The sequence below is a fragment of the Tympanuchus pallidicinctus genome, unplaced genomic scaffold (genome assembly GCF_026119805.1).
Source record: "Tympanuchus pallidicinctus isolate F22 unplaced genomic scaffold, pur_lepc_1.0 scaffold16, whole genome shotgun sequence".
Lineage (NCBI taxonomy): Eukaryota > Metazoa > Chordata > Aves > Galliformes > Phasianidae > Tympanuchus > Tympanuchus pallidicinctus.
The window spans coordinates 605,200-627,567 of record NW_026294679.1 but is presented as its reverse complement, the minus strand read 5'-3'; the positions used below and the strand labels follow the sequence as shown (position 1 = coordinate 627,567).

The window sequence follows — 22,368 nt, the reverse complement described above, 5'->3', positions numbered from 1 at the left end:
GAAGTTCATTGCTACGAGAGCAGTGAGGTGCTGGAGCAGCTGCCCAGAGAGGCTGTGATGCCCCGTCCATCCCTGGAGGTGTTCAAGGCCATTGGATGGGGCTCTGGGCAGCCTGGTCTAGCATTAAATGTGCAGGTTGGTGGCCCTGCCTGTGGCAGAGGGTTGGAGATTCATGAGGTCCCTTCCAACCCAAACCACTCAGTGATTCTGTGATTATAATTATTTTCAATAAACACATTCCCCACATGCTATATTTGTTGCAAACCTCACAAGTGAGGAACAACCCACTCCCCAATGGGCTATACCAAGAATTTCCTGATATATTCTGCTACATATTAAGAGAAAGTACTGCTACTATAGTAGTGAAAGAAAATGATTAATTTATTTGATAAAACATAATTGTTCCTGAGGTGCCAATTCTCTCTTAATTTTTCAGTTGAAACGCCTCAGAGAAGCTGAAAGTCAGTACAAGCCCATCCTGGACAAAAACAAACGCCTCAGCAGGAAGAATGAAGAGCTGTCACATGCCTTACGTCGAATGGAAAATAAATTAAAATTTGTAACGCAGGAAAACATAGCAATGGTAAGTCTGGGAATGAGAGCCATCCCGGAACAGGCAACCCGTGCCCACAGGGCAACGCGACAGCAGCACCACAGCTTGTGAGGTGCTTGGGAACTCCTTCTCCTTTCTGCTGTTTGCTGTGATGTCCTGAGTGGTTTGTGGCTTCAGCTTTTCTTTTGCATAACGTGCTTTATTTTGGCCTGACAGAACAATAGTTGTGAAGAAAAGGAACTGTGTGAGCTTTGTGGATGTCGATCAGATGGCTGCTCGGTCACAGAGCGCTGTTACAGCACAAACACAAAGCAGTTCACTTCAGCTTTGCCTTTTGTACCACAGTCACCCCATCACCCAAGGGAGCCCGCACCCACTGTGCTCTCCCTTCCCCTCCAGCATTACCTCCAGCACTGCTGGCAGCCACGAGCAACAGCTGTTGGTGGTGACACTCATAGATGCCATCACCACGGGGCCAACCTCAGCCCCTCATCATTCCAGAGCACAGCAACCTGGGCTGCTGCAGGTGGACACGAGTGCACAGCACAGCAGGCACAGCTGGTGGCCACAGCCCCCTGAGTGCCTTCTCCAGCAGGAGAATGGCCTGGGATGTGGGCAGAACCGCAGAACCAAGAGGCAGCTGTGAGCACAGCTGCTAGATGAGTGCATTAATAGCTGGGAACGGGAAAGGCTGAATGCAGCTCTTCAGCAAAGCCTCTGGATTGTTTCCTCTTTTGCCACATGGGTTTCTTTCAGAGGCAAAGAGCAGGAGCAATGCGGAGACCGAGCTCCTTAAACGACCTCGACCACAGCCAGGAAGAAAGAGAAGTGGATCTGCTGAGACTACAAATCATCGAACAGCAGAATATCATTGATGAGCTCTCTAAGGTAAGGTGGAACAGTGCCCCACTGACAGGAGGCCATCTGAGGACACACAGAGGAGGGGAAGCCCAAGGGAGGGCACAGCAGCAGAGGGAGCACAGCTGGTGTCTGTGATCAGCAGCCACTGACCTGAATCTAGGCTATATGTGGGACAGCATCTGGACAGAATCCTTCATCCCATGTAGTGCTTGCACAGCATGACCACTGCAGTGCTCCCAGCACACACACGCCAGCGGCCAGATCCTGCACCAGCAAAGCAAACTGCCCAGACTCCTTCAGCCAGAGCAGCACCGGGCCTGGGGGCAACTGCTGCATAAACAAGGGACACATTCTGCAGCACTGTGCTCTGGTTTTCTCTTCTTTGCTTTGTGCTCAGTCTTTGAAAAGAGCAGGTGAAAGTGCTTCACATACTGTGACCAGACCACTCCTCAAGAAAAGTGTGTTTGTTTTATTTGTGGGTTGTTTCTTTTATGCACTTTTACTGAAGTTATTTCATTCTTTTTTTTGTTAGACCCTGGAAACTGCCGGCTATGTGAAGAGTGTCATGGTACGTGAGAGGCTAACTTTACCCTCACCTTTTTACATATTTTAAATGCAGGTCATGAAAAGCACACAAGAGACACTTATTGTCACTTTCCTCCCTTTCTGGACAGCAAAGTAACTCAGTGTCTGTTCCAGTGCCTTTGCCCCTGAAGGCCCTACCAGCAGTTGTTCTTTGTATAACAATGCAGTGCCAGTGTGGAGCAGAGCTCTGCTGGGGGAGGAAAGCTTTCCCCTGTCCCAAGGACACCACAGATGGCAGCAGGGCCGGCTCGTCCCAGTGGCACAGCACGTGGTGCCCATCTGTGGGACAGCTCTGCCACATCACTGGGGTGTTTTTGGAAGGATATCCCAGCCTTGCCTCATCGTACCCACAGCAGCTCCCCTACAGGGCCCTGCACAGCTCATCCCTTTGCTCTTGGTGCTGAAGATTTCATTAAGTTTAGCCACCAATATATACCAAACGTCTGTACCATTTTGCTTTGCATTGCTAAGTGTGCAGCAAGCTTATGTTGCCAAGCAAAAAACAAGTGTTTGATTTTTCTCTGTCACTGCGGATAATGCAGGAGTGTCCCAGCATAAGCACACCCTCCAGCAAAGGGCTGAGGTGAGGCAGTGGGAGAGCATCCTTGTAGGAATTCACTGGCTCTTCAGCTCCAGAGTTTGCATGGACGTGCCATCCAGAATAACAATAATAAAGTAATCAGCACAATAAAAAATTAATAGCACTCTATGAAGAGAGTCATAATTACCAGCAAAGAGAAAAATTGGCTGGCAGCAGAACAGGCTCAGCCCCTCCATCAGAGTCTCTGAGAGCTGCACATCCTTGGGGAATGCAGGCGGGTTTGGCTTGGGCTTGCTGTTAATGTTGTTGGTTTTGGATGTGCTTGTTGCAAACAGCCTCAGAATTCTGTGCAATCTGGGCGATGACATGCATGCGTGGCACAGAGCAGTCAGAGGGCTGGGCTCTGTTTTTGTCCCAGCACAGAGCCTCAGTGCATGGAGCAGGGTGCAGAGCGGTGCCTGTGCTGTCCTGCGTTTGTTTTGCTATTTGGATTTTCATGACCACGAAGAGCGTTTGACAGTTGTTTACTGTAAACTCAGAAGACATTGGAGCAAAATTAAAACCAGTCCAGCACTGCCATCTTAGGTTGCCTCGTGACTATGAAAACTGCAGTGGTTAACTTAATTAACTGCTCTGTATCTGCTGTTCCAGGAACGTGATAAGCTGTTAAGGTATAGGAAGCAAAGAAAAAAAATGACAAGAATTCCTAAGGTAAAAGAAAAAAGCAAAAAAAAACTAAGTTGGTTTGTGATGGGCACAGTGGGCAGAGGGGCTGTGAGGGCTGGGGGAGGAACGGGGTGTGAGTGCAGGGCCAAAGCAGGCTGCCCCCATGGCACGGCTTGGGGGCAGGGCTGGGGGTGGTGTCCAACGGGGTGTGAGCACAAACCCCACAAGCTGTGGGGTAGGAGAGCCTTCCTACAGCCCTCCCAAGCCAGGCCCAGCGGCTGAGTGCGGGGCACGGCACGAGGACACACTGACACCTCTCTCTGGCCAGAAGCCGGTGGTGGAGACGTTTTTCGGCTACGATGAAGAAGCCTCCTTGGAGTCTGATGGTTCCTCTATCTCATATCAAACGGATCGGACGGACCAGACCCCGTGCACCCCTGATGATGACCTGGAAGAGGTATTCACGGAGCTGCGTGGTGTGTTTTGGGCGTTGAACCTGCTGTTGCTGTGCAGTGGAACCCTTGGTCTGTCCACTTGTGGTCGGCTCTGACCACAGCATTACAGACTGGTGCTGATGTCACACTGGGTGTGATGGGTAATGTTTCTGGGTCTCAGGTTTTTGGTAACTTCACAGCTTTTAGCCTAACTGGAAATACTGTTATCCTAAGGACACTGGGTCCAGAGTGGGTCTGGAGAGGGGAGGTCCCAGGTGCCCTGAGGAAGGCCTGCTCCCATGGTTCTCCTGCACTCAACATGCACCCTGCTTCTCCTCTGTCATCCGGAGCTTGGCGTGAGTGCAGCCATGAGCAGTATGACCCTGCTGCCCTGGGTTCTGCAGCCAGCACGGTGCTGGGGAAGAGCTGGCTCCCTGCAGTGCTCTGAGGATATGGCGTTTCTGGGACTCTGAGTGTGTCTAATGGAGGGAAAGGATTGTTTCCAGCATTCTGCACCTCTTCCCTACAGATGCACTCCCTGGTGTATGCCAGCCCTGTTCCTCAGCTTAACAAGAGCCTTGTAATAAACACCACTTGCTAACAGTGACAGCAGCCATTGCAGGCTATGATAGCTGCAGTTTCTCTTCTGCCACTTTGTTTCATAGGTTGTAATAAGATCTCTTGGTTCTGAAAGGGAACTTAAACACTGATATTTCTACCCTAGAAGATACACAAGTGGTTGCCAGGTGCGAGCTGCACTGCAGGAGGCTGAATCTATTTTTTGGAACCTATTTGTTTTTCACTCTTCTATTGCCATCTCCCCCCATGCAGACAGCTCTGAGCTTCTGCATGCACCCACAGTGTCATTTCATCTCATGTAGAGTGAAATATTGTGGTCAGCCTGACATGGAAGCACGCAGTGCTGGATGTGGTAAGGAGGGGAAAGAAGATGAAAGGTGCTCTTCCTGTTGATGTCACCATTTCTGCAGCTGGTATCTCCAGATTCCTGTTTTAATAAATGAGATATTAGGTGTGAGTCAATCTGCAGACTGGAAACCTATTCGTGATGCAAGAAAGCTTGGTTTCACCTTCACATTTGATGGCTTTGCCTGGTAAAGTAATATAGGGTCACCCAGTTGCTAGTGTATGACTCAGATAGAAGTCTTCATCTTCTCAAGGAGGAGGAAATTCTCTCTGTTTCTTTTATATAATTGTATATTTTATCTTAGTAAGGTGTATGCAGGAGGTGATTACTGGACAGAGTAGCAATAGTGTGAGAACACACAAACAAGATCTTCAGTGCTGCACTTCCCAAATTGCATTCTAATAGTAGTGACTTCAGCACTTCTAGAGAAGTGCTTCCAGAGAAAGCAATTATCCACTCATCTGTTATTATTACTGTTATTATTTTAACTTATTACCTCTTGTTTTGAACAATTTCAGGGCATGGCCAAAGAAGAGACAGAACTGCGGTTCCGGCAGCTGACGATGGAGTACCAGGCTCTGCAGCGCGCTTACGCCCTATTGCAGGAACAGGTCGGAGGAACATTGGATGCAGAGCGAGAAGTTAAGGTCTAAATGGCTTATATTACATGCACTAAAGGGCTGTTGTTGTGTGCACCGTGCTGTTGTACCTCTTCACACTGCAGCTGTCAGCTGCCCTCTGGCACCTGGCTGGGCTGTGGGATGGGGATCCCGGGGGGGGTCCAGTCCCCATTCCCACCCCACTCCCTCCCTCCTGCCCAGCCCACTACAGCCTGCGCTGCTTGCCGAGGTGAATTCCTTCTGCTGTTTTCACCTCGTGATCAGATTAAGAGAAATTCAGCCAGATTTTTAATGGGAAATCCTTAAAATTAAGCTCTCTTTCTATAAAAGTCCACTATGGTTGACCTTAAATGCATGATGCCTGTTATTCAGTTCCTCTGGATTCTAATTATTTGATTCTTCATAATATGGATTATAGCCCCAAAATTCATCTTCTTAATGAGGTTTCCAAGTGTCCTGTGCAGCTCTGCCTGTCTGCCTGGCTCACATGGCCACGCAGCTTCATCACCTCCAGTGGCATTTCCTTACCTGATGTCTTATCAGATGTAAGACGTTCTGGTCATGAGGAATCTGCTCTGTGCTGCAAGGGCACAGTGTGTCGTGTAGCTGCTGGGGCACAGAGTGCAAGGGAGAACACAGCCAGTAAGGGTGCTCTCAGCTGGCAGTCTGAAGCCTAAGAGAAAGATGCAGGCATAGCGATCAAAAAAGGATCATTTTCATTTGCAAACGACAGGATAAAGAGCAGATAAATGGTTTGAGAAAAGAAAATGTTCTATAAACATAGCATTTGATGAATAAAACAGCTACTGACAGTTCCATGTACTCTCCCTCAAAAATGCAGGGAGGCGTTGGATATTTAAGAAGGAAGCTATGAGCGTGGGTGAGAATGGCATACCGTGCAGTAGGAGCAGAAGGAAGGGCACTGAGGGCACAGGGAGCAGTGCGTGCTGTCAGTGTGTCCCTGCTCACACAGTGTGCTCTCTGCTGAGTCCCACATCACTCCTTGCACTGGTTTTCATGGCGAGACGAATGCATGCATTGCCTGCTGGTGTCACCCCCCTCGCTGTGGAGCACAGAGGGCTGCCAGCTGCTCCTCCTGTGGTCGGCTGTAAGAAGCCATGTGTCCTGTCCCATTCTTGTACCTACCACCAGAATGTTCATCTACAATCTTAAAACTGTCGTGCCATCCTGTAGGCTTCGTTTTACAGTGAGTGACCAATGCTGCGTGCTTAGCCCCGAATTTACCCTGCCATAGAGCTGTTAAAATTATCTGTGAAAAGGATTTGATGTTTTAAGCATTTTCCGTGTCTGTGTTAGCTTTCGGCTTTGAGGGAAAGTTGTATTTACTTATTTATTTCTGTGGTGTTTTTCCCTCCTCTCCTACAGACACGTGAGCAGCTCCAAGCAGAGATACACCGATCCCAGGCTCAGATAGAGGACCTGGAAAAGGCCCTGGCGGAGCAGGGGCAGGTAATGCCCTCAGCCCCTGCCCCATCCCAGGGGCAGCTGCAGTGCAGGGTGGGCAGGGGAGTGCAAGGGAAGGATGGCCATTCTCTAACGAAACGCTTGGTTTGCATGCATTACAGTAAGCTTCCATCGCCAGCTTTCCTTGTAGCTCGGTAAGAGTTTGCTATGCTGAAGGAGGGATAAGGTGGGGAAGCTGTCAGAGCTGGGGGTGGGAGGCAGTGCCCAGTGCAGGCTGCTGCTGCCTGCCTCATGTCCACCAACATGACTTGCATCCACGTGACCAAAATTTAACAGGAACTGGGTGGTGAGGCATAGCCCTCTGAAGGCAAACATTTTTTAACCTGAGTTCTTTTTGGTCATTAGAGTTTTTAAATTCCATTTGTATGCTCCAGACTTTCTCAAATAAGATGGAAGAGTTGCTCTGCTGCATCACAGGCAAACAACAGAGTTGCAATTTCCTATGCAGCATCATTCCTCTCTGTATGTGTGACTTAATGAATGACGTGCTGCTGTGCTTGTGCCAAACACCGCCGGTTTTCACCCGTGCTATCAACCATTTGTGTTTCCCAGGACATGAAGTGGATTGAGGAGAAGCAAGCACTGTACAGAAGGAACCAAGAACTTGTGGAAAAGGTGCCCAGCACTTCTACTGGTATTATTCAAATAACATCTATTGCTTACGGAATGCAGAAAATGGTACCAAGGTGTATTGCTTTCTTGTACAGATCAAACAAATGGAAGCAGAGGAGGCTCGCCTGAAGCACGATGTGCAGGACGTCAAAGACCAGAACGAGCTCCTGGAGTTCAGGATCCTGGAGCTGGAGGTGAGCTCGTGCCGCAGGGCTGTGCTGCTGCCCCGCACTGCGTGTCACTGGGGCTGGGGCACCACAGCTGGGCCCGTCCCGACTGCCTTGTTGTAAGACACAGCGCTCAGTGAAGGTGCTGACGAGAGGAAAAGTACCCCAAGTTACTTCCAGCACCGCCGCCGTGCCCGTGGCAGGGCTGCTCTGCCAGCTGCTGGAGGCAATCCTGGTGCGTGTAACAACAACAGCAGTGCAGTAATCAGAAAATCCTTCTTTCAGGAGAGAGAAAGAAGATCGCCTGCTATCAACTTCCACCACGTTCCCTTCACGGAGGGGAAAAGCCCTCTCCAGGTTTACTGCGAGGCAGAAGGTGTCACAGTAAGGATCCCCACGTCTGGCTCTCCTTTCTCTAAATCAAATCCGACACTCTGTTCTGACTCCTGCTTTTTCCATTCCTCTCTTGTTAGGACATAGTAGTGGCAGAGCTGATGAAAAAATTGGACATTTTAGGGGATAACGCCGTAAGTGTATGTTCCTTTAATATATTGTGCATGCTTTGGTATGCGTTGTCCTCACGTTTATTGTAGCAAAGCTGCTTGGGTTGCAATGGCCAAAGCTGTGTGCAGAGCGGGCACTGAGCTGCACGCTATGTGCTCCCCAGCTTGTCAAGGCTTTTGTTGAGTGCCTTCTTGCAAATGCTGCACAGGACCTCGATACCACAGTATTGCTTCTAAATTGCCAATGAATGGTTTAGAAAATACTTGGAAATTTTGGATTTTCGTGCTTCTGTTTTTTTTTTCTCTCCGCTGCTCACACACGTTTTGTTCTCTGCATTTGCTTTACATTTCCGTTTTAACTGCTGTGTGTTTTAGTTTTGTCCAATGCCAAAAACGTTTAAATGGAAGCAGGATGTTACGCAACAAGTTACAACAGCAGTAGGAGAAGAAGAAACAAATAGTAAGAAGTTTGAAAGTGTTTCACCTGTACCAAGTCGGAGTGATTGCGCACATACACATCTTACGTGCACCCACACACCTGTGTAGCAGAGGCACTGCAGCTGCAGTGGGGTGGGTGTCCCTGTGCATGGGGCACATGGAGCAGTCAGAACAGCACCTCTCACTGCTCAGACCCTCCATCTGCCCCTCCAGACAGCCCTGAAGCTAGGAGATAGCAGAGCAATCAGAAGATACTGAAGTAATTAGCAATATTTACTGCTGCTGCAGTTAAGGATGCTTGTATTGGCAGAAGCGTGACAAATCCTAAAATCCTTGGGGTGTGGAAAACAAAAGCATGCGCATAAACCCAAGCACCAGTGAGTGAGGCTGGCCCTGGGAAAGGCAGAAAGATGAGCCCTTGTTCATGTCAGGCCATGCGGGACTGGAAGTGGTGATGGCAGGTCAGTCCTACGCCCAGGGCTCACCTCCCACCCTGCTGCTCCAGCCTTGTGCCCGCAGTCACACCTGTTGTGCATGCAAGGAAAGGCCAAGGACTGCACCTCTCCTCTAACAGCACGTCCCACAAGGCTCAGTTCTGTGTGGTGCAGCTGCTTTTATTCCCTGCTGGACAAAAATAAGATTTGGTGTCTGCATCTTCTTTCTTAATGCCAGAGTTTTAGAAGAACTCCCCACCTGTGTGATCACCATTCAGCATTAGTAGTTAATGACAGCTGTTCCTACAGCAACGCTGCGTTACAATGCTATTTTTATTTGCCTTAGTTTATTGTTGCTCGAATGATTTAATTTCGTATTTATCTCACACAGCAGTGGCCCAGTGCTGGGTTACGTGCCAGGCGCCGGGACTTGTTGTAATTCTGCTCTGATCTTGTGCAGAACCTGACCAACGAGGAGCAAGTGGTTGTCATACAAGCAAGGACAGTTCTCACATTGGCTGAAAAGGTAACGGCTGCGGAGCCCCACGATGAGCCCTGGTGCTCAGAGCAGCTGCTGGAGGTGCTGGGGATGAACCGGGGGGTGTTCACCAAAGGCTATGATTCCCTATAGGGCACTATACCTGAATGGGCTCTTGTCAGAATAGAGAGAAAATTTGAGCCATGTGCACAGACTGTTTGGTTTAAAAAGCTATTTAATTAGGGAAATGTTGGAGGGCAAATGGCAAACTTGGAACTAATGTTTTTTTTCCATCACAAATTCTTATAAAAGTGAAGGTGTCACAGTAGGTTCCATCCTTCCCCTGTCAGTCAGTGAAGCTAACTGCATGTTTGCAGTGCAAAGATGCACTCTGAATTTCCAGTGAGGGCTGACTGCTGCCTGTGGCCCTGTGTCCCAGCAGCCCCCAGCCTCTGCCTCAGCCCTGCTCTCTTTGTGTGCACAGTGGCTCCAGCAGATTGAGGTGACTGAGTCCGCACTGCAGCAGAAGATGCTGGATCTGGAGAATGAAAAGGTATGGGAACGGGGAGGGGGGGAACTGCAGGAAGGCAGGGAGGGCAGGCACAGCATTGACTGCACCTCCCTGTGCACCAGGAGCTGTTCAGCAAGCAGAAGGGCTACCTGGATGAGGAGCTGGACTTCAGGAAGCAGTCCTTGGACCAGGCGCACAAGGTGAGGACCGGGCAGTGCCAGAGGGACCCATTTCCCCCCTGTAAGGTGTGTGCTGTGCTGTCTCCAGAAATGCTCTCTGCTTCTGCCACTGCTGCTCATGGAGTGACCCAAGGACTGCATGGCTGGAATGCTAAGCAAATCCTCTGTGCCCTGGTCTCAGAGTGAGCTCCTTGGGGATGGTGGTCCTTGGGTGTGCGTGGTCCCTGCAGGTTTAGGACCTAAATGTAAAGTTATTAAACACGGATTTAAATTTAGCAGAGGCTGTAGTTAATGATAGTGCTTTTCTTTATGAAAGAGAGATTTTAGCCCAGACTTTCTCTTAGATCTTAGATTATGGTCTCTGCCACCAAAATACCTGGAGATATTATGGGATTCTGCACACTTGAAACAAAACTGCTGTTAGGTGAGGTTCATTGCACGCAGTAATGGATCCTATGCCATTTCAACCACCTCCTCAGCCTGCAGCCATTCTACTTCCTCCAGTGAAAGTACTTGTGTAGTCATAATATAGGCATAAATGCACACCTTGACCTGTAGATTTAGCCTATTCTTTTGGTTTCCCTTAAATCCTGAGGACAGTTATGCTTCCTGAGAAGCAATGGGTTTTTACACCTCTTTTTCGGGAACCCATTATCTACTCAGATGCCAAACCACTTGGGAGAGCTTTCAGTACACTTTTCAGTGCTGTGTGGATGACTTAAGCCTGGTTTGGCAAAATGCTCAGCTTGGTGCTCTTTGTCTGCCACTGGAGCAGAAGGAAGGAGCATAATGAAGTGCGCCTTCGTCCGTGCAGAACTGGCTGAGGATTATCTGCACTTCCCCACATTCTCAGGCAGCGCAGTGAGTTTCTGCACACGCACAAATGCGGGCTGAAAGCAGCCAGGAAGCTTTGTTCTTCCCTGAAATTCCAACGGTAAAAGCCATTCTGATTTGTGTAACTTGTCTCACATCCATGTTCCCTTTGTGCTCCCCAAGACGAGCTGCTGCTAATCTCCCCTGCAGCCACAGCCAAGCCGATTACCAGCCGGAACCGCCACGCTTTTCGCACGGCTTTCACTCCCTTGATTGCTGCTGAGGATTTTGTTCCAAGAAACGCTTTGTCACACAGATACAACCGCCCCAAAGACACTGAATTTCTCAGTTCTTCCCATTTTATTCGCAACTCAATTTCAGCAGAGAGGTATAATGGTGTTTAAGCAAGGTGTGGGGCCCAACGTGTTCCCAGCAGTGGGGTTTTGTTAGGGCAGCTATGGTCAGCCCGCTTGCTGGGGTTATTGCTACAAGTGGAAGGAGAACCTTCTTGTATATCCCACCATCCTTGCAGAGACACAGCAGCTACTGCTGCTCTCACCCATGTCTGCAGCTCCAAAGTGCAATTCCTTGTTTTCTTGTAAATATGAGTGCTACTCCGTCCCGACTCTGCTAAGTCATAATAAAAAAGCAGCAACAGCCGCCTCAGATGGAGCAAATTGCTCGTTTTGAATTCAGCTGAGTTATCACAGCAGACATCTCTGATATTTTCAACCAGCCCAGAGGTTCCAACCACACTACTTCGTCTTTTCCCTTTCCGCAACCGTCCGCCAACTCCGTGAAAGCAGGAGCTGAGCCCCAAGGTTTGGGTGGCACACGGGGGGACCGGGGCCCTCCCAGCAGCCACGCAGCCCACAGCCCTGCAGCACGGGGCTCCCAGCGCCCTGCCTGTGGCTGAGCTCTGTGCTGCCCAGTGCAGGACGCAGCCCCCAGCCCTCCCCTTGTCGTACAGAGGAAGGATGACCAGTTCCCCGCTGAACCCTCCCACCACCCGTGACCACGTTGAGCTGACAGCCGTATATATTATTTTTGATTAGCAAATTCTGGAATTAGAAGCCATGCTCTATGATGCCCTGCAGCAAGAAGCTGGAGCCAAAATTTCCGAACTTCTTTCAGAAGAGGAGAAAGAGAAACTGAAGAGCGCGGTAGAGCAGTGGAAGCGCCAGGTGATGAGCGAGCTGCGGGAGAGGGACGCCCAAATCCTGCGCGAGCGCATGGAGCTCGTCCAGCACGCCCAGCAGGTATGTGCTGCAGAGGGCAGGCAGCACTCAGCGCAGGGGCACGGTGACATCCATGCCACCCCTGCAGGGCCGCACCGGGGTCCCTGGTGTTGGAGCCGGGTTTGGTTTGCCTCAGAGCATCCCTTGAAATGGCAGCCTGGCGTCTGTGGGTTTGTTGTGCGTGGTGCTGCACTAACAGAGGACTCGTCTATGGCTTAAAACACGCATTTGTTTTTTAGAAGAGATATATGCGAGTCACATCCCTGAAAATAATACATCTTCTGGGTACGTTTGTGTTCGGTTGGTTAATATATTCTTCTTAAATTTCAAATTGAACAGAGAATTAAAGAGCTAGAAGAAAGAATTGAAGGCCAAAAAAGACAAATAAAAGAGTTAGAGGAAAAGGTAAGGGAATGCAGATGAAGCAGCTGATACATGATGTGTGCATGTCTGTATCTTCATTCCATCTTTGCTAAGAAAATAATCTTACAAAAAGTGATGCTGTGCATAAATTACCTTCTCGCAGTTCTCTCCCTGTGCCCAAAGCTCCCACCTGAATCTCACACAGAAGCAGCTCCCACGTGCCTGGCGCCACTTCTCCTCCTACAGCTTCAATTTTGGCCAAACCATAACTCACATTCTGCCCTAACGTGACCCTCATGTGAAACATCTATTCCTGGAGCAATTGCCAAGAGGGAACTTGCAGAATCACAGAACTGTGGAATCACAGAATTTTAGAATCATTTGAGCTGGAAAGGACCTGTAAGGACCATCTATTCCAGCCCCCCTGCAATGCACAGGGACACCCACAGCTCCATCAGTGCTCAGAGCCCATCCCCTGCACTGGGCTGTCTGCAGGGACCACCCCCCCTCTGGGCAGCCCACGCAGTGCCTCACTGCCCACTTCTTTCTTATACCCAGTCTAAGTCTCCCCTTACCGCAGGCACAATAGTTGTTGAGCTGAACTGTTGCCCAAAATCAAGCTCCAACCTTAGCAGTGCATACTTCTGGAGTATCAGAAGATCTCAGCTGCTGCTCTCCCTGCCTGCCTGCCCCAGGCTGCAGCTGGGCCGTGTTTCCCCATGCCCCAAGGGATGCAGGTAACTGCCTGAGCTGAGCAAAGCTGGCTCTGGGGGTCGCCCCGCAGTCGGTATTGCTTCCCAACACAAAGATTTGTTGCACTGTCTGTAACCATGGCTTATTCTCAGCTAAACACACTGCAAAATCTCACTCTCTTTCTTCTCTTCCATTTTTTCCTCTTTTCCCTCCCCTTTTCAGTTTTTATTTTTGTTTTTATTTTTCTCTCTAGCTTTCATTCTTTGGTCATAGCCCTCCAGGCCAAATGCAGAAGGTAAGCACTCGGCTTGCTTGGGTCCCCTCCTCTTCCCACGTGGCACAGAGCCCACCAGTGCTGCACAGCCTGCCCTGGCTGTGTCCATGCACTCTCTAGAGCTGCCCACACCTTAAATTAACGTGTGCCTGAAGTGTTGCTGGGATTACCCATTATCTCATGAAAACAGGAGAAAAAAGGCCAACCCATTTGTGCCTGGAGAGGTGGCAGAGATTGCCACGTTGGCCATGAGCAGCTTTGGAAGGAACGGTCTCTGTTACTCACGGAAGTCAATGGGATATGACATAAATGCTTTTTTACTTGTTGTACAATTCAAACAGATATATGCAAATATGAACCTTACAGAATTTTTGTGCGTGTTATTCAGGAATGGATTTTCTTTTCTTTGATCCATGTTTTAACATATTTTTCTTGTTTCAGCCTACTGATGAAGCTGGAATTGCTTCTACTGTTACTAAGTGGAAGATGGCATTGGTTGCCAAGACAGAGAAAGAGACATTGCAATGTCAAGAAAGCCAAATATATCTTGTATTTTGCTGCTGGAGATGGAGGAGTGAACCCTATGATCCTTTCAGACTGAAGATGAACCAGGCTGTGTGGGAACTCCTGCACAGGCGGGGTCTGCACCGCTGAAACCTCTGTCCATGCATTTTCAAAAGCTGGCACTAAGCTGACAAAGAAGAAAGCCAAAAAGCCCTGCCTCTGCTAACAGTTATGGGCTTCTCCCAAGCCTGTCTCTGCTGCTTGGAATAACTCAGCTTTACCTAAGGAGCAGTATACTAATTCAGATACACTGAATATATTTTAGTTCCCTGCTAAGCAGGTAGAGAATTGCTTCTCTGTGGAAGTGACTATGTCCCGTTTTATATGTCAGTCATTTATATTTGTGATTCATAGTTATTTACAAATCTGTCTTGAAAGAAATTTATAGAGGGAGCTCCAGGTGAATAACTCCTGAAAAGACAAACATGAGCTACGAGAGTGCGTTGTGTTCCAGGCATTTCATCACAGCACGGGGTCTGCCCAAATTGCTGACTGCCCCACCAGGCCAGGATTAGGGGAAAAACGTGAAGCTCTGTTTGAACCCTTCAGGAAATGAAACTGTACTTGGCTGTGAGCTGTCAGGAGGCCATGCTGCGCAGCACGATGACAAAACTGGCATGCTAATGTGGAGCTCGCTATTCCTGAATGATGCTAACAGGCCCAACGCTGTCCATTAAAACGTTCAACTTGAGAAAGAGTGAACCTGAAAACACACCATCCCTGATCCCGATGCGGGAGGTGGCACGAGGGGCGCAGGCACGGATATGCAGAGCATGTGCCCGAGGCCGGGCTCGGAGCCAGGAGAGGGAATCTTCGATAGCAACAGATGAGGAGGAAGAGCCCCAGGGGAGTCCCACCGGTACTTCGCCACATGGGAACTGGAGCCAGGTGTGTAAATCCGGACCTGCTGGTGGATGGGAGCCGCCTGCTGTTCCTGGAGCCCCAGCCTGCAGGGAGCAGCTCTGCCCACCGCTGGGAGCACCGGGAGGAACGCGAAGCCAGGGAGCTCCGACAGGTAAGGCAGGAGATTCCTAACAGCTGATTTATTATATAACTACATGTATGACTTCCTTTGTAACAGTGTGGCTGTCGGTCTGGCTCACTCAACCTATTTGTGATAATAACACAGAGAAGAAATGGAATAGTCCACGGTCTTTATGTAAATGACTTGTTTGTTTGTCTTACTTCAGTCCATAATTTCGACACCGAATTTCAGTATGAGCACAGCTGTTTCGTTGGTGGGCTTTTATTTTTTTTCAAATCAGTGCTCACTCCCAAAAGCAGAGTCCATCAGGATCAGCTGGAACGTGTCAGCCCTGAAGGAGCCGCTCCGCAGCGCTCCCTCCCGCCCAGCCTGCCGACACACGGCGCAGGGCTGCGGCTGGAAATTACCGATCTGAAACGGGGCCGCCCCCAACCCTCCTGCACAGAGCTCCGCCGCGCCGCAAGGGGGCGCTGCAGCACAGAGAGCGGCTGCGGGGCGGCAGAGCCCGCTACTTCCGGGGCTGCTCTTCACTGACTTCCGGGCGGCGGGGCGGCGATGGCGGCGCTGCGGGCTGCCGGCGCTAGGGGGCGGCAGAGCCGCTGGGGCTCGTTGATCTCGGACCCGTAGAAGCGTTTAAGCGCCCCCAGAGGCGTTATTTTTGTCCCGTTGATCTCGCTTAATAAAGAGAAGTTAAAAAGAGGAGCCCCGTCCCTCGGGAGCAGCGCAGCACACGCTGCTGTCGGGGTTCCCAGGACAATTCCCTGCTGCCCTCGGGCTCCCGCACAGCTCTCAGCAGCCGGCCCTGATGTCAAAGTGCGCTGCGGAGTGGCGCAGATAACGCAGAACGACGGAGGCGGTTCCTGTGTCTGCCCTCATAGGAGAGACCCCTCGTGGGGCAGGGTGGCACTCAGGCAGCAATCCAGATTCACGACTGCAAAGGTTTCCTACTGATAATACAAGATAGCAATGTATTTACTATTCGAATTAAACTTAGGTATTGAAAATGTTAGGTGTTGGCAGAGCTCAGCCTGCGAGGTGGGCGCCGCTGCCATTCAGCACACGGGGCGTGCAGGACGCCCTGCAGAGCACGGGGAGCTGCCTCCTCCTGACCCCCGTGAGCAGCAGTGGGCCGCCCTCGGGCTCACGGTGCACAATAATCCCGGGCAGTGACACAGCTCTACCCTCCTGTTTCTTCTTCAGCAGCACGAATTTGCTTTAGGAGTGGATGTAGCATTTTTAACGGAGAATATTCAGCGTTCTTTCCTACTGCAGGCAGGAGAGCAATTAGAAATGCCAAACCGAGATCTTCAGCACCTGTTCTTTTTATCTCCCCGTGGCACCTCTGGGCGCCTTCACACCTGCCCAGCAGTGAAGCTGGAGAGCAGCGTTCTGCTGCCAGCTGTCCCGTCGGGTCACCTCCTTTTACACCTCTGCTGGATCACAGAATCACAGAATGGCCCGGGTTGGAAGGGACCTCAAGGATCACGAAGCTCCAACCCTGCCACCACATGCAGGGCCACCAACCTCCACATTTCACAGCAGCCCAGGCTGCCCAGGGCCCCATCCAACCTGGCCTTGAACACCTCCAGGGATGGACGGGGCATCACAGCCTCTCTGGGCAGCTGCTCCAGCACCTCACCACTCTCATAGGAAAGAACTTCCCCCTGACATCCAACCTCAATCTGCCCTCCCTCAACTTCAAACCATTTCCCCTCATCCTGCAGTCATCAACCCTTTCAAAGAATTGATTCCCCTCCCCTCTGTAGGCTCCTTTAGGTTGCAGTGAGGTCACCCCACGGCCTTATGTTCATGCTTCTGTCCAGGATCTGTCCATGCTATCCTGTTCCTTTGGTAGATAATTACTTTTCTCTAAATCACTTTATTTATTGACGGTGTAATCACACTGCACTTTTTATTGCTGTGCTTCAGTTATCAGAAGAGATTTTTTTTAAGGTCAGCAGCACATTTTTGCAGAAACGATCCACAGGAGAGATGATGAGCTGCTAGAGCTTAAATTTTGCTTCATTGTTCCATCGGCCACATCCTGTATATTTCCATTTATTTTCAAAGGGGCTGTAAAAGGCTTACTTTGCAGGGGTATGGAGGCAAGGTTAATAAGCTACGTTATTAGAATACTAATTGGGGATCCTTTGCTGTGCAGAAGGACTCAAAACATCTTTGTTTAGCATGAGCCAAATAGGGGAAATTCAGGACTTCAGGAAGCCCCCCCCAGTGGGATGAATGGGAGCATATAAAGCAGAAGGCTCAAAGTGTTTACTGTGATGTAAATCCTGTGTAATTGATCCCAGTAAAGAGCAGAATGTGGCTCAGTATTAACAAAGGGGTTTCCTGCAGACTAATAACAACCAACATGCAGAAAAGTGTGGAGCGCCTCGTTGCACCATTTTTCTGCTTTAATATTTCAGGGATTTATATGGGCTGAAGTGCATAGAAATGCACAGAAATGACAGTGTCAGCCTGAATTTGCAGTGTCTGGAGAAGAGGTGAGAGGGAGGAACCTCGGGCAGAAATAACGACACGGTGGTGCCTGAGCACAGCGCAGGTTGGAGGTTTGGTCACTGAGGGATTTCAGTTCATGAAGCCCAAGTGAAAGGCTGCAAATTACTGTTCAGCCAATTCCACCAGAAAACAGTGTGAAGCAGAACTGATGAGGTTTTCCTTGTAAGCAGAAAGTCTGCTTTCTGGAAGTTATGTGAGATGCTGCTCCAACAGACTTCACACAGGACTGATTTGTTGCATTAATTGGACACAAACCCAGAAAAGACAATGGCATCATGTCCTTCTCCATCAGATACAGCTACAAAATGCAGACACCTAAAATGCTAAGCAGAGAACAATGTTTCTGTAAGGAAGCAGGACCCCCCAGACAGTTAAATGCTTAGAATTAACATTGCTGGAAAAATATTTCTACTGACTTGTATTGCTGTTAAGGTCAGCTTGCAGCCAACCATTCCAGCCAGATGAACAGATACACTTCTGCTCTCTTTCTGAGGGCCTGAGCACGGTGCTTCCACCACCTTTGAATAGCACAGGGTTTGTTTGATTGAGTTTCCTGCTGAGATCCGGGAGCACAACAGCTCCAGACCCAGAGGTGAACAAAAGCAGAGCTGTGTGCTCGCCGTGCGTTCTTCAGGAGAGCTCAGTGAAAGGATGGAAGTCAAAGAAATGGTGAAAGCACGACCTGATGTGCAGAGCCCTGTTTTGCGGGGTGGTGTTTGATGCCGAGCGCACAATTAATTCATACAAGTGTCCTCATGTTTGCTGTACGGAGCAGGGCGGTCTCTGATCTCTCAGTGCTGCAGTTCCTGCAGGGCCTCCCCCTCAAACCTCCTGAACTCTGGGTCTGTGCTTTTGTGGAAGAGTCCAATTCTGATCTGTGAGCTCGCATAAATATGGGGTTAAACGCCTTGATTAACATTTAAAAGGGCCCCCACATCTGTCGGGCCTTCCCACAGCTGCTGCAGGACAGCGTGCTCTGCTCAAACAGCAGCATCCAGCACAGAGCTGAGGTTTGGAGCAGTGTCACACAGAGTTTTCTGCTCGTGCTGCCAGCGTCCTGGCATGCCAGCCGGGTTACACGCTCTGCAGTGACAACTGTTTTCACTGGGTATCATGTTGGCAATGCGATGTTTTGTTCACCAAAACCAGCAAGGCAGTAGCTGTAATCGAGTGACCCATTCAGCCCTAACGCGGCACAGAAGCTGAGATTTGCCCTGTAGAGGTAATGAGCCATGGAGCATTTTCTGAAACAAACTTTGCCCTTTTTATCATTCCCCTTCAGGGGGGCTGCAGCACTGCAGATCTCATTTCTATGAGGTCCAAAGCATTCTCTCCTTGGTTTACTCTCATTTCACGACTGTATCTTCCAGACAGGGCAGGATCTTCTTCTGTTAGGGAGGAAACAAGGGAAACTGACCAGCTAAAACAAACTCATCTTTGTCAATCTTTCCCATTTCATTCATTCAGAGTCCCAGGAATGAACTGTGAGTGAGCTGGGGACGTGTGGGCTTTGTGTTCCTTCACTTTGGTGGGGCTGCACAGCACAGCCCTTAACTATTGTCTGAGGAATGGAGTTTTGAGTATACACACAAATCAGCTAGATTAAACTTCAGTTGTGTAAGTCACAGTGCTGTCAGTCACGGCTTGTCGTGTTCGTCCTCATCTGTAAAGATCTCGTGTGGTGGGGCTGAGGAGGAGATCCAGCTGCCCAATGGTGTCACGGTGAGGGACTGGTGTGTCCCTGCCAGCACCACCACAGTGTGCATAGACAGAGCTGCAGGAAGGATGTACTGTGGAGAATGACAATTCTGAAGAGTGAGAACAACGACTCTTTGGCCTGGCTTAAGTTTAAGTTCCAGGTGTTGTTGCCCAGCTCCTGCTTCTCAGCCTGGCTTCCTAAGGACAGGGATGTGTCTGCACCCAGCCCACAGCCCAGGGTTTCGCCAGTAGTTCCAGCAGTGACAGGCAGCTCCTGGAGGGCAGGAGAGGAGGCTGGGGCTGGGTGAGGTGCAGGGCTGCAGCAGGCCGTGGTGTGAGTGGGCACAGAGCAGCAGGGCAGTGCGTGGCAGGAGGCTGCCCTGAGCAGCAGTGCGGGTGCTGTGCAGGATGTGTCTGCCCCACTGGGCAATTATTGCTCCCAGACGAACCTCTGCCAGGAAAAGAACCTGTCTGAGGAGCTCAGACCTGTGATGGCTTTCTTACAAAGATCTGCAGAGGCAGATGTAGGCAAACGTGTTCCGTCGGTGGCTTTCGCTGAAGTAGGGCTGTCCCAGTGGCTGGCATCATTCTCATAACGAGCAGAAAAAGCCCCGGGGCTGCCACAAATTGACAGGAGGACCATGAGGGGGCTGTGAAGGAGATGGCAGTGCTGTGACAGCCGTGGAGATGGGGGCTGCACCACTCACCCCTGCCAGACCAGCACAGCCTGCCCAGCCTGCAGTAATTGCTCTGGTAGGGTGACTGCGGAGCACCAACAGCTGCAAATACACCACCCCATATTTTTTTCCTTACTTAGAAATGGTTCCACGTGGTTTATGTACAATTACAGTTGTTAGCTAATAGATTTGTCTTACTAAAAAGCAATCAAACATCATTAAGCAATTAAACACAACTGCGCGGTTGCACGACAGTTCCACACAGGTGTAGTGCAGATTCACCCGTAGCACCATATGCTGCCAAACGAACAAAAGGCTTTGAAGGAGCTGAAGGCTCCTATCTGGGAGCCACGCCAACGCTGGCTCTGTGTCCCAAAGCAGTTTGTTTCAGCCCTGCATGGCTGCTCTGCAGCCTCCTTCACACAGGTGCGCGTGCTGCCCAGCAGTTACACCCCGCAGTGTGGGAGGGGGTCCCCAGAAGTGCTGCAGTGTTTGGGATCAGCATCGCTGCAGGAGGGGCCTCTGGCTGTGCTTCACCCCTGTGTTTGTTTCTCCCATAGGTGCCCGCACTGCTTCTGCAACCCACGGCAGCTTTAGAAAGCTGAGAAGTGAACCCGTTGATAACAAAATTCTAAAGCCCTGGTGTTGGTACAGCAGCCCTCCATTCACACTGGGCACTGAGCAGCACGGGAACCAACAGCAGAACTGTCAGAGCTCAGATTGTTCAGAAGAGTGTTTCATCTGTGCTGAAATAATGGGACAAAACGAGAATCAAAGGTGATGGACTTCGATATCAGCATATATCTGATAGGAGTCATGTACCCGACCCAGCTCCACCCCACACAAGCACCTACATTGGGGTGACGCAGATGAGCCAAACAGTCCCTTCCACATTTTATGCACAAAGAAGTCAAATCCCAAACGTCCGTTTTGAATTGCACTTAAACGCAACGTCTTACCGCACTCGGTTACGTGGCAGCACTGCACAGAGCTGTGTGTGGCACACGGCGGGCCCTCGTGGAGATTCTGCAAGCCAGGAAGGCCCGGGATGTGCTCTGTGGCATCTGCAGAATGCCTTAACCCCACCGGGGGGCGGCGTGGGGCAGAGAGCCGCTTCCAAACTGAGATTCCCCGTAACTCAGACCCCGGTCCCGCGTGCGTGCCGCACAGGTCCAGCTCTTGGTTAGATTTCCTTACGGTGTTTTCTTTAATGAGAAAGCTGTACAGGACGCGTCCATGTGTAAATAAGGGATTACGTTTATGTAGACGTTAATATTTACATGTAAAAAGTTATGTACATAGGAAAGAAAACAACGGCTCAAAGAATGTTTTTAAAACAGTTTCTTCTGTCTAAAGGCACAGAAGGACAGCAACACAGACGTGCTGCTGAGCTCAACGTAAGCTCAGCTTTGTGCTCGGCTTGGGGAGGCTCGGGGCTCGGTCCTGGGGGCTGAGGGGCCCTGGGCAGCCCCAGCCCTGCTCCAAACAGGACGGAGGGGCACGCACTGAACGCACTGCCCGCTCACCGCTGCTCTGCTATGGCAGCCTGATTTCACCTACCGGAGCTTGGAAAGAGCGTGCAGTGTGTTATGTGCAGCACGGGGAGCTTCTGGAGGAACGCCGAAGGAGTCGCAGGTGCTCCCAGTTCGGGTGCTGCAGTGCTGGGCAGAGGCACGGCCTGGGCTGGACTGATGCCACACAGCTGAACTAAGAGCCGCTCTGATCTCAGCTCACCCGGCTGCAGGAGCGCGGCCGTCAGCGAGCGCTGTGCTCCAGCAGCACCCCAGCTTTCAGCGCATCCCCGAGTGCCTTACGCAGCTCCCAAACGGAGCCACCGGCAGCCCAGGGGCTCAGGAATCCGTGCTGCGAATAGTGCAGCACAGCCCCTACTGATGCGAGGTGTGTTTGCTAAAAAGGAACGCTGAACATCGATGCGAACCGGAGAAAATGGTTCCCCGGCCGCCGTGCTGTGCGCCGCGCTGTGACCTCCAGCAGCCGCATCCCGAGTGCAGAACGTTGGGTCGGTGCTGAGGCGACGACTGCTGGGCCCAAGGCGGGGCTGCATCGATCAATTACAGAATTTTACACGTATTTTTGTATCGTGATTCATATGATATATATCAAGAGACTTTCTATTCATTTGTAAAATACATAAATTATTGTAAACTTTTAATAAAAAGAGCTGTTTTAAACCTTGAAATAGGCGACTTGTTTTCTCCCTGGCACAGGTGGAAGCCAGGTGTTACTCACTTCGCTCACCCTTTCCATTATGCCCTAATTTTAAACAGCTGAAGTTCCACCCGACCCATCGATGATACCCGGAACAAAACCCGCACCCGCAGCGCAGCCCCTATTGCCGGGCTCAGCGCCGATCTCTGCCGTTCTCAAACCGCTGACCGCGGAGTCCCCAGCAGCGCGGAGTTCCGGGGCACGGCGCTGCCATCGCTGCGGAGTGCCGCCCGCGGCGGGGGGCGGCGCGGAGAAGCGCCAGGCGCGGCGGGGGGCCGCTCCCAGAGGACGGGCCGCGGCCGTCGGAGGTGGGCGCTGAGCG

The 22,368-nt window shown here is 50.6% G+C and overlaps 1 protein-coding gene across 15 annotated transcripts in view; it reads left to right on the top strand.

Annotated features, from left to right (window-relative positions):
* The window catches only part of JAKMIP3 (Janus kinase and microtubule interacting protein 3), a 58,124-nt gene extending 36,679 nt beyond the window's left edge, over positions 1-21,445 (top strand). For 3 of the 15 annotated variants that reach the window (XM_052677018.1, XM_052677017.1, XM_052677009.1), the window contains 19 exons: positions 437-583; positions 1,310-1,441; positions 1,947-1,982; positions 3,192-3,251; positions 3,535-3,663; positions 5,084-5,212; positions 6,572-6,655; positions 7,223-7,285; positions 7,378-7,476; positions 7,735-7,833; positions 7,923-7,982; positions 9,285-9,350; positions 9,787-9,855; positions 9,936-10,013; positions 11,861-12,064; positions 12,383-12,448; positions 13,353-13,394; positions 13,815-14,952; positions 20,378-21,445. In XM_052677018.1, coding sequence (XP_052532978.1) covers positions 437-583; positions 1,310-1,441; positions 1,947-1,982; positions 3,192-3,251; positions 3,535-3,663; positions 5,084-5,212; positions 6,572-6,655; positions 7,223-7,285; positions 7,378-7,476; positions 7,735-7,833; positions 7,923-7,982; positions 9,285-9,350; positions 9,787-9,855; positions 9,936-10,013; positions 11,861-12,064; positions 12,383-12,448; positions 13,353-13,394; positions 13,815-14,027 — 1,776 coding nt within the window. In that variant the 3' untranslated portion in view covers positions 14,028-14,952; positions 20,378-21,445. Of the gene's footprint in view, positions 1-436; positions 584-1,309; positions 1,442-1,946; positions 1,983-3,191; positions 3,252-3,534; positions 3,664-5,083; positions 5,213-6,571; positions 6,656-7,222; positions 7,286-7,377; positions 7,477-7,734; positions 7,834-7,922; positions 7,983-9,284; positions 9,351-9,786; positions 9,856-9,935; positions 10,014-11,860; positions 12,065-12,382; positions 12,449-13,321; positions 13,395-13,814; positions 15,118-20,377 lie in introns of those variants that run through there. The other 12 variants (XM_052677023.1, XM_052677022.1, XM_052677015.1 and 9 more) reach the window with 9 other exon arrangements.
* Positions 21,446-22,368: the final 923 nt, after the last annotated feature.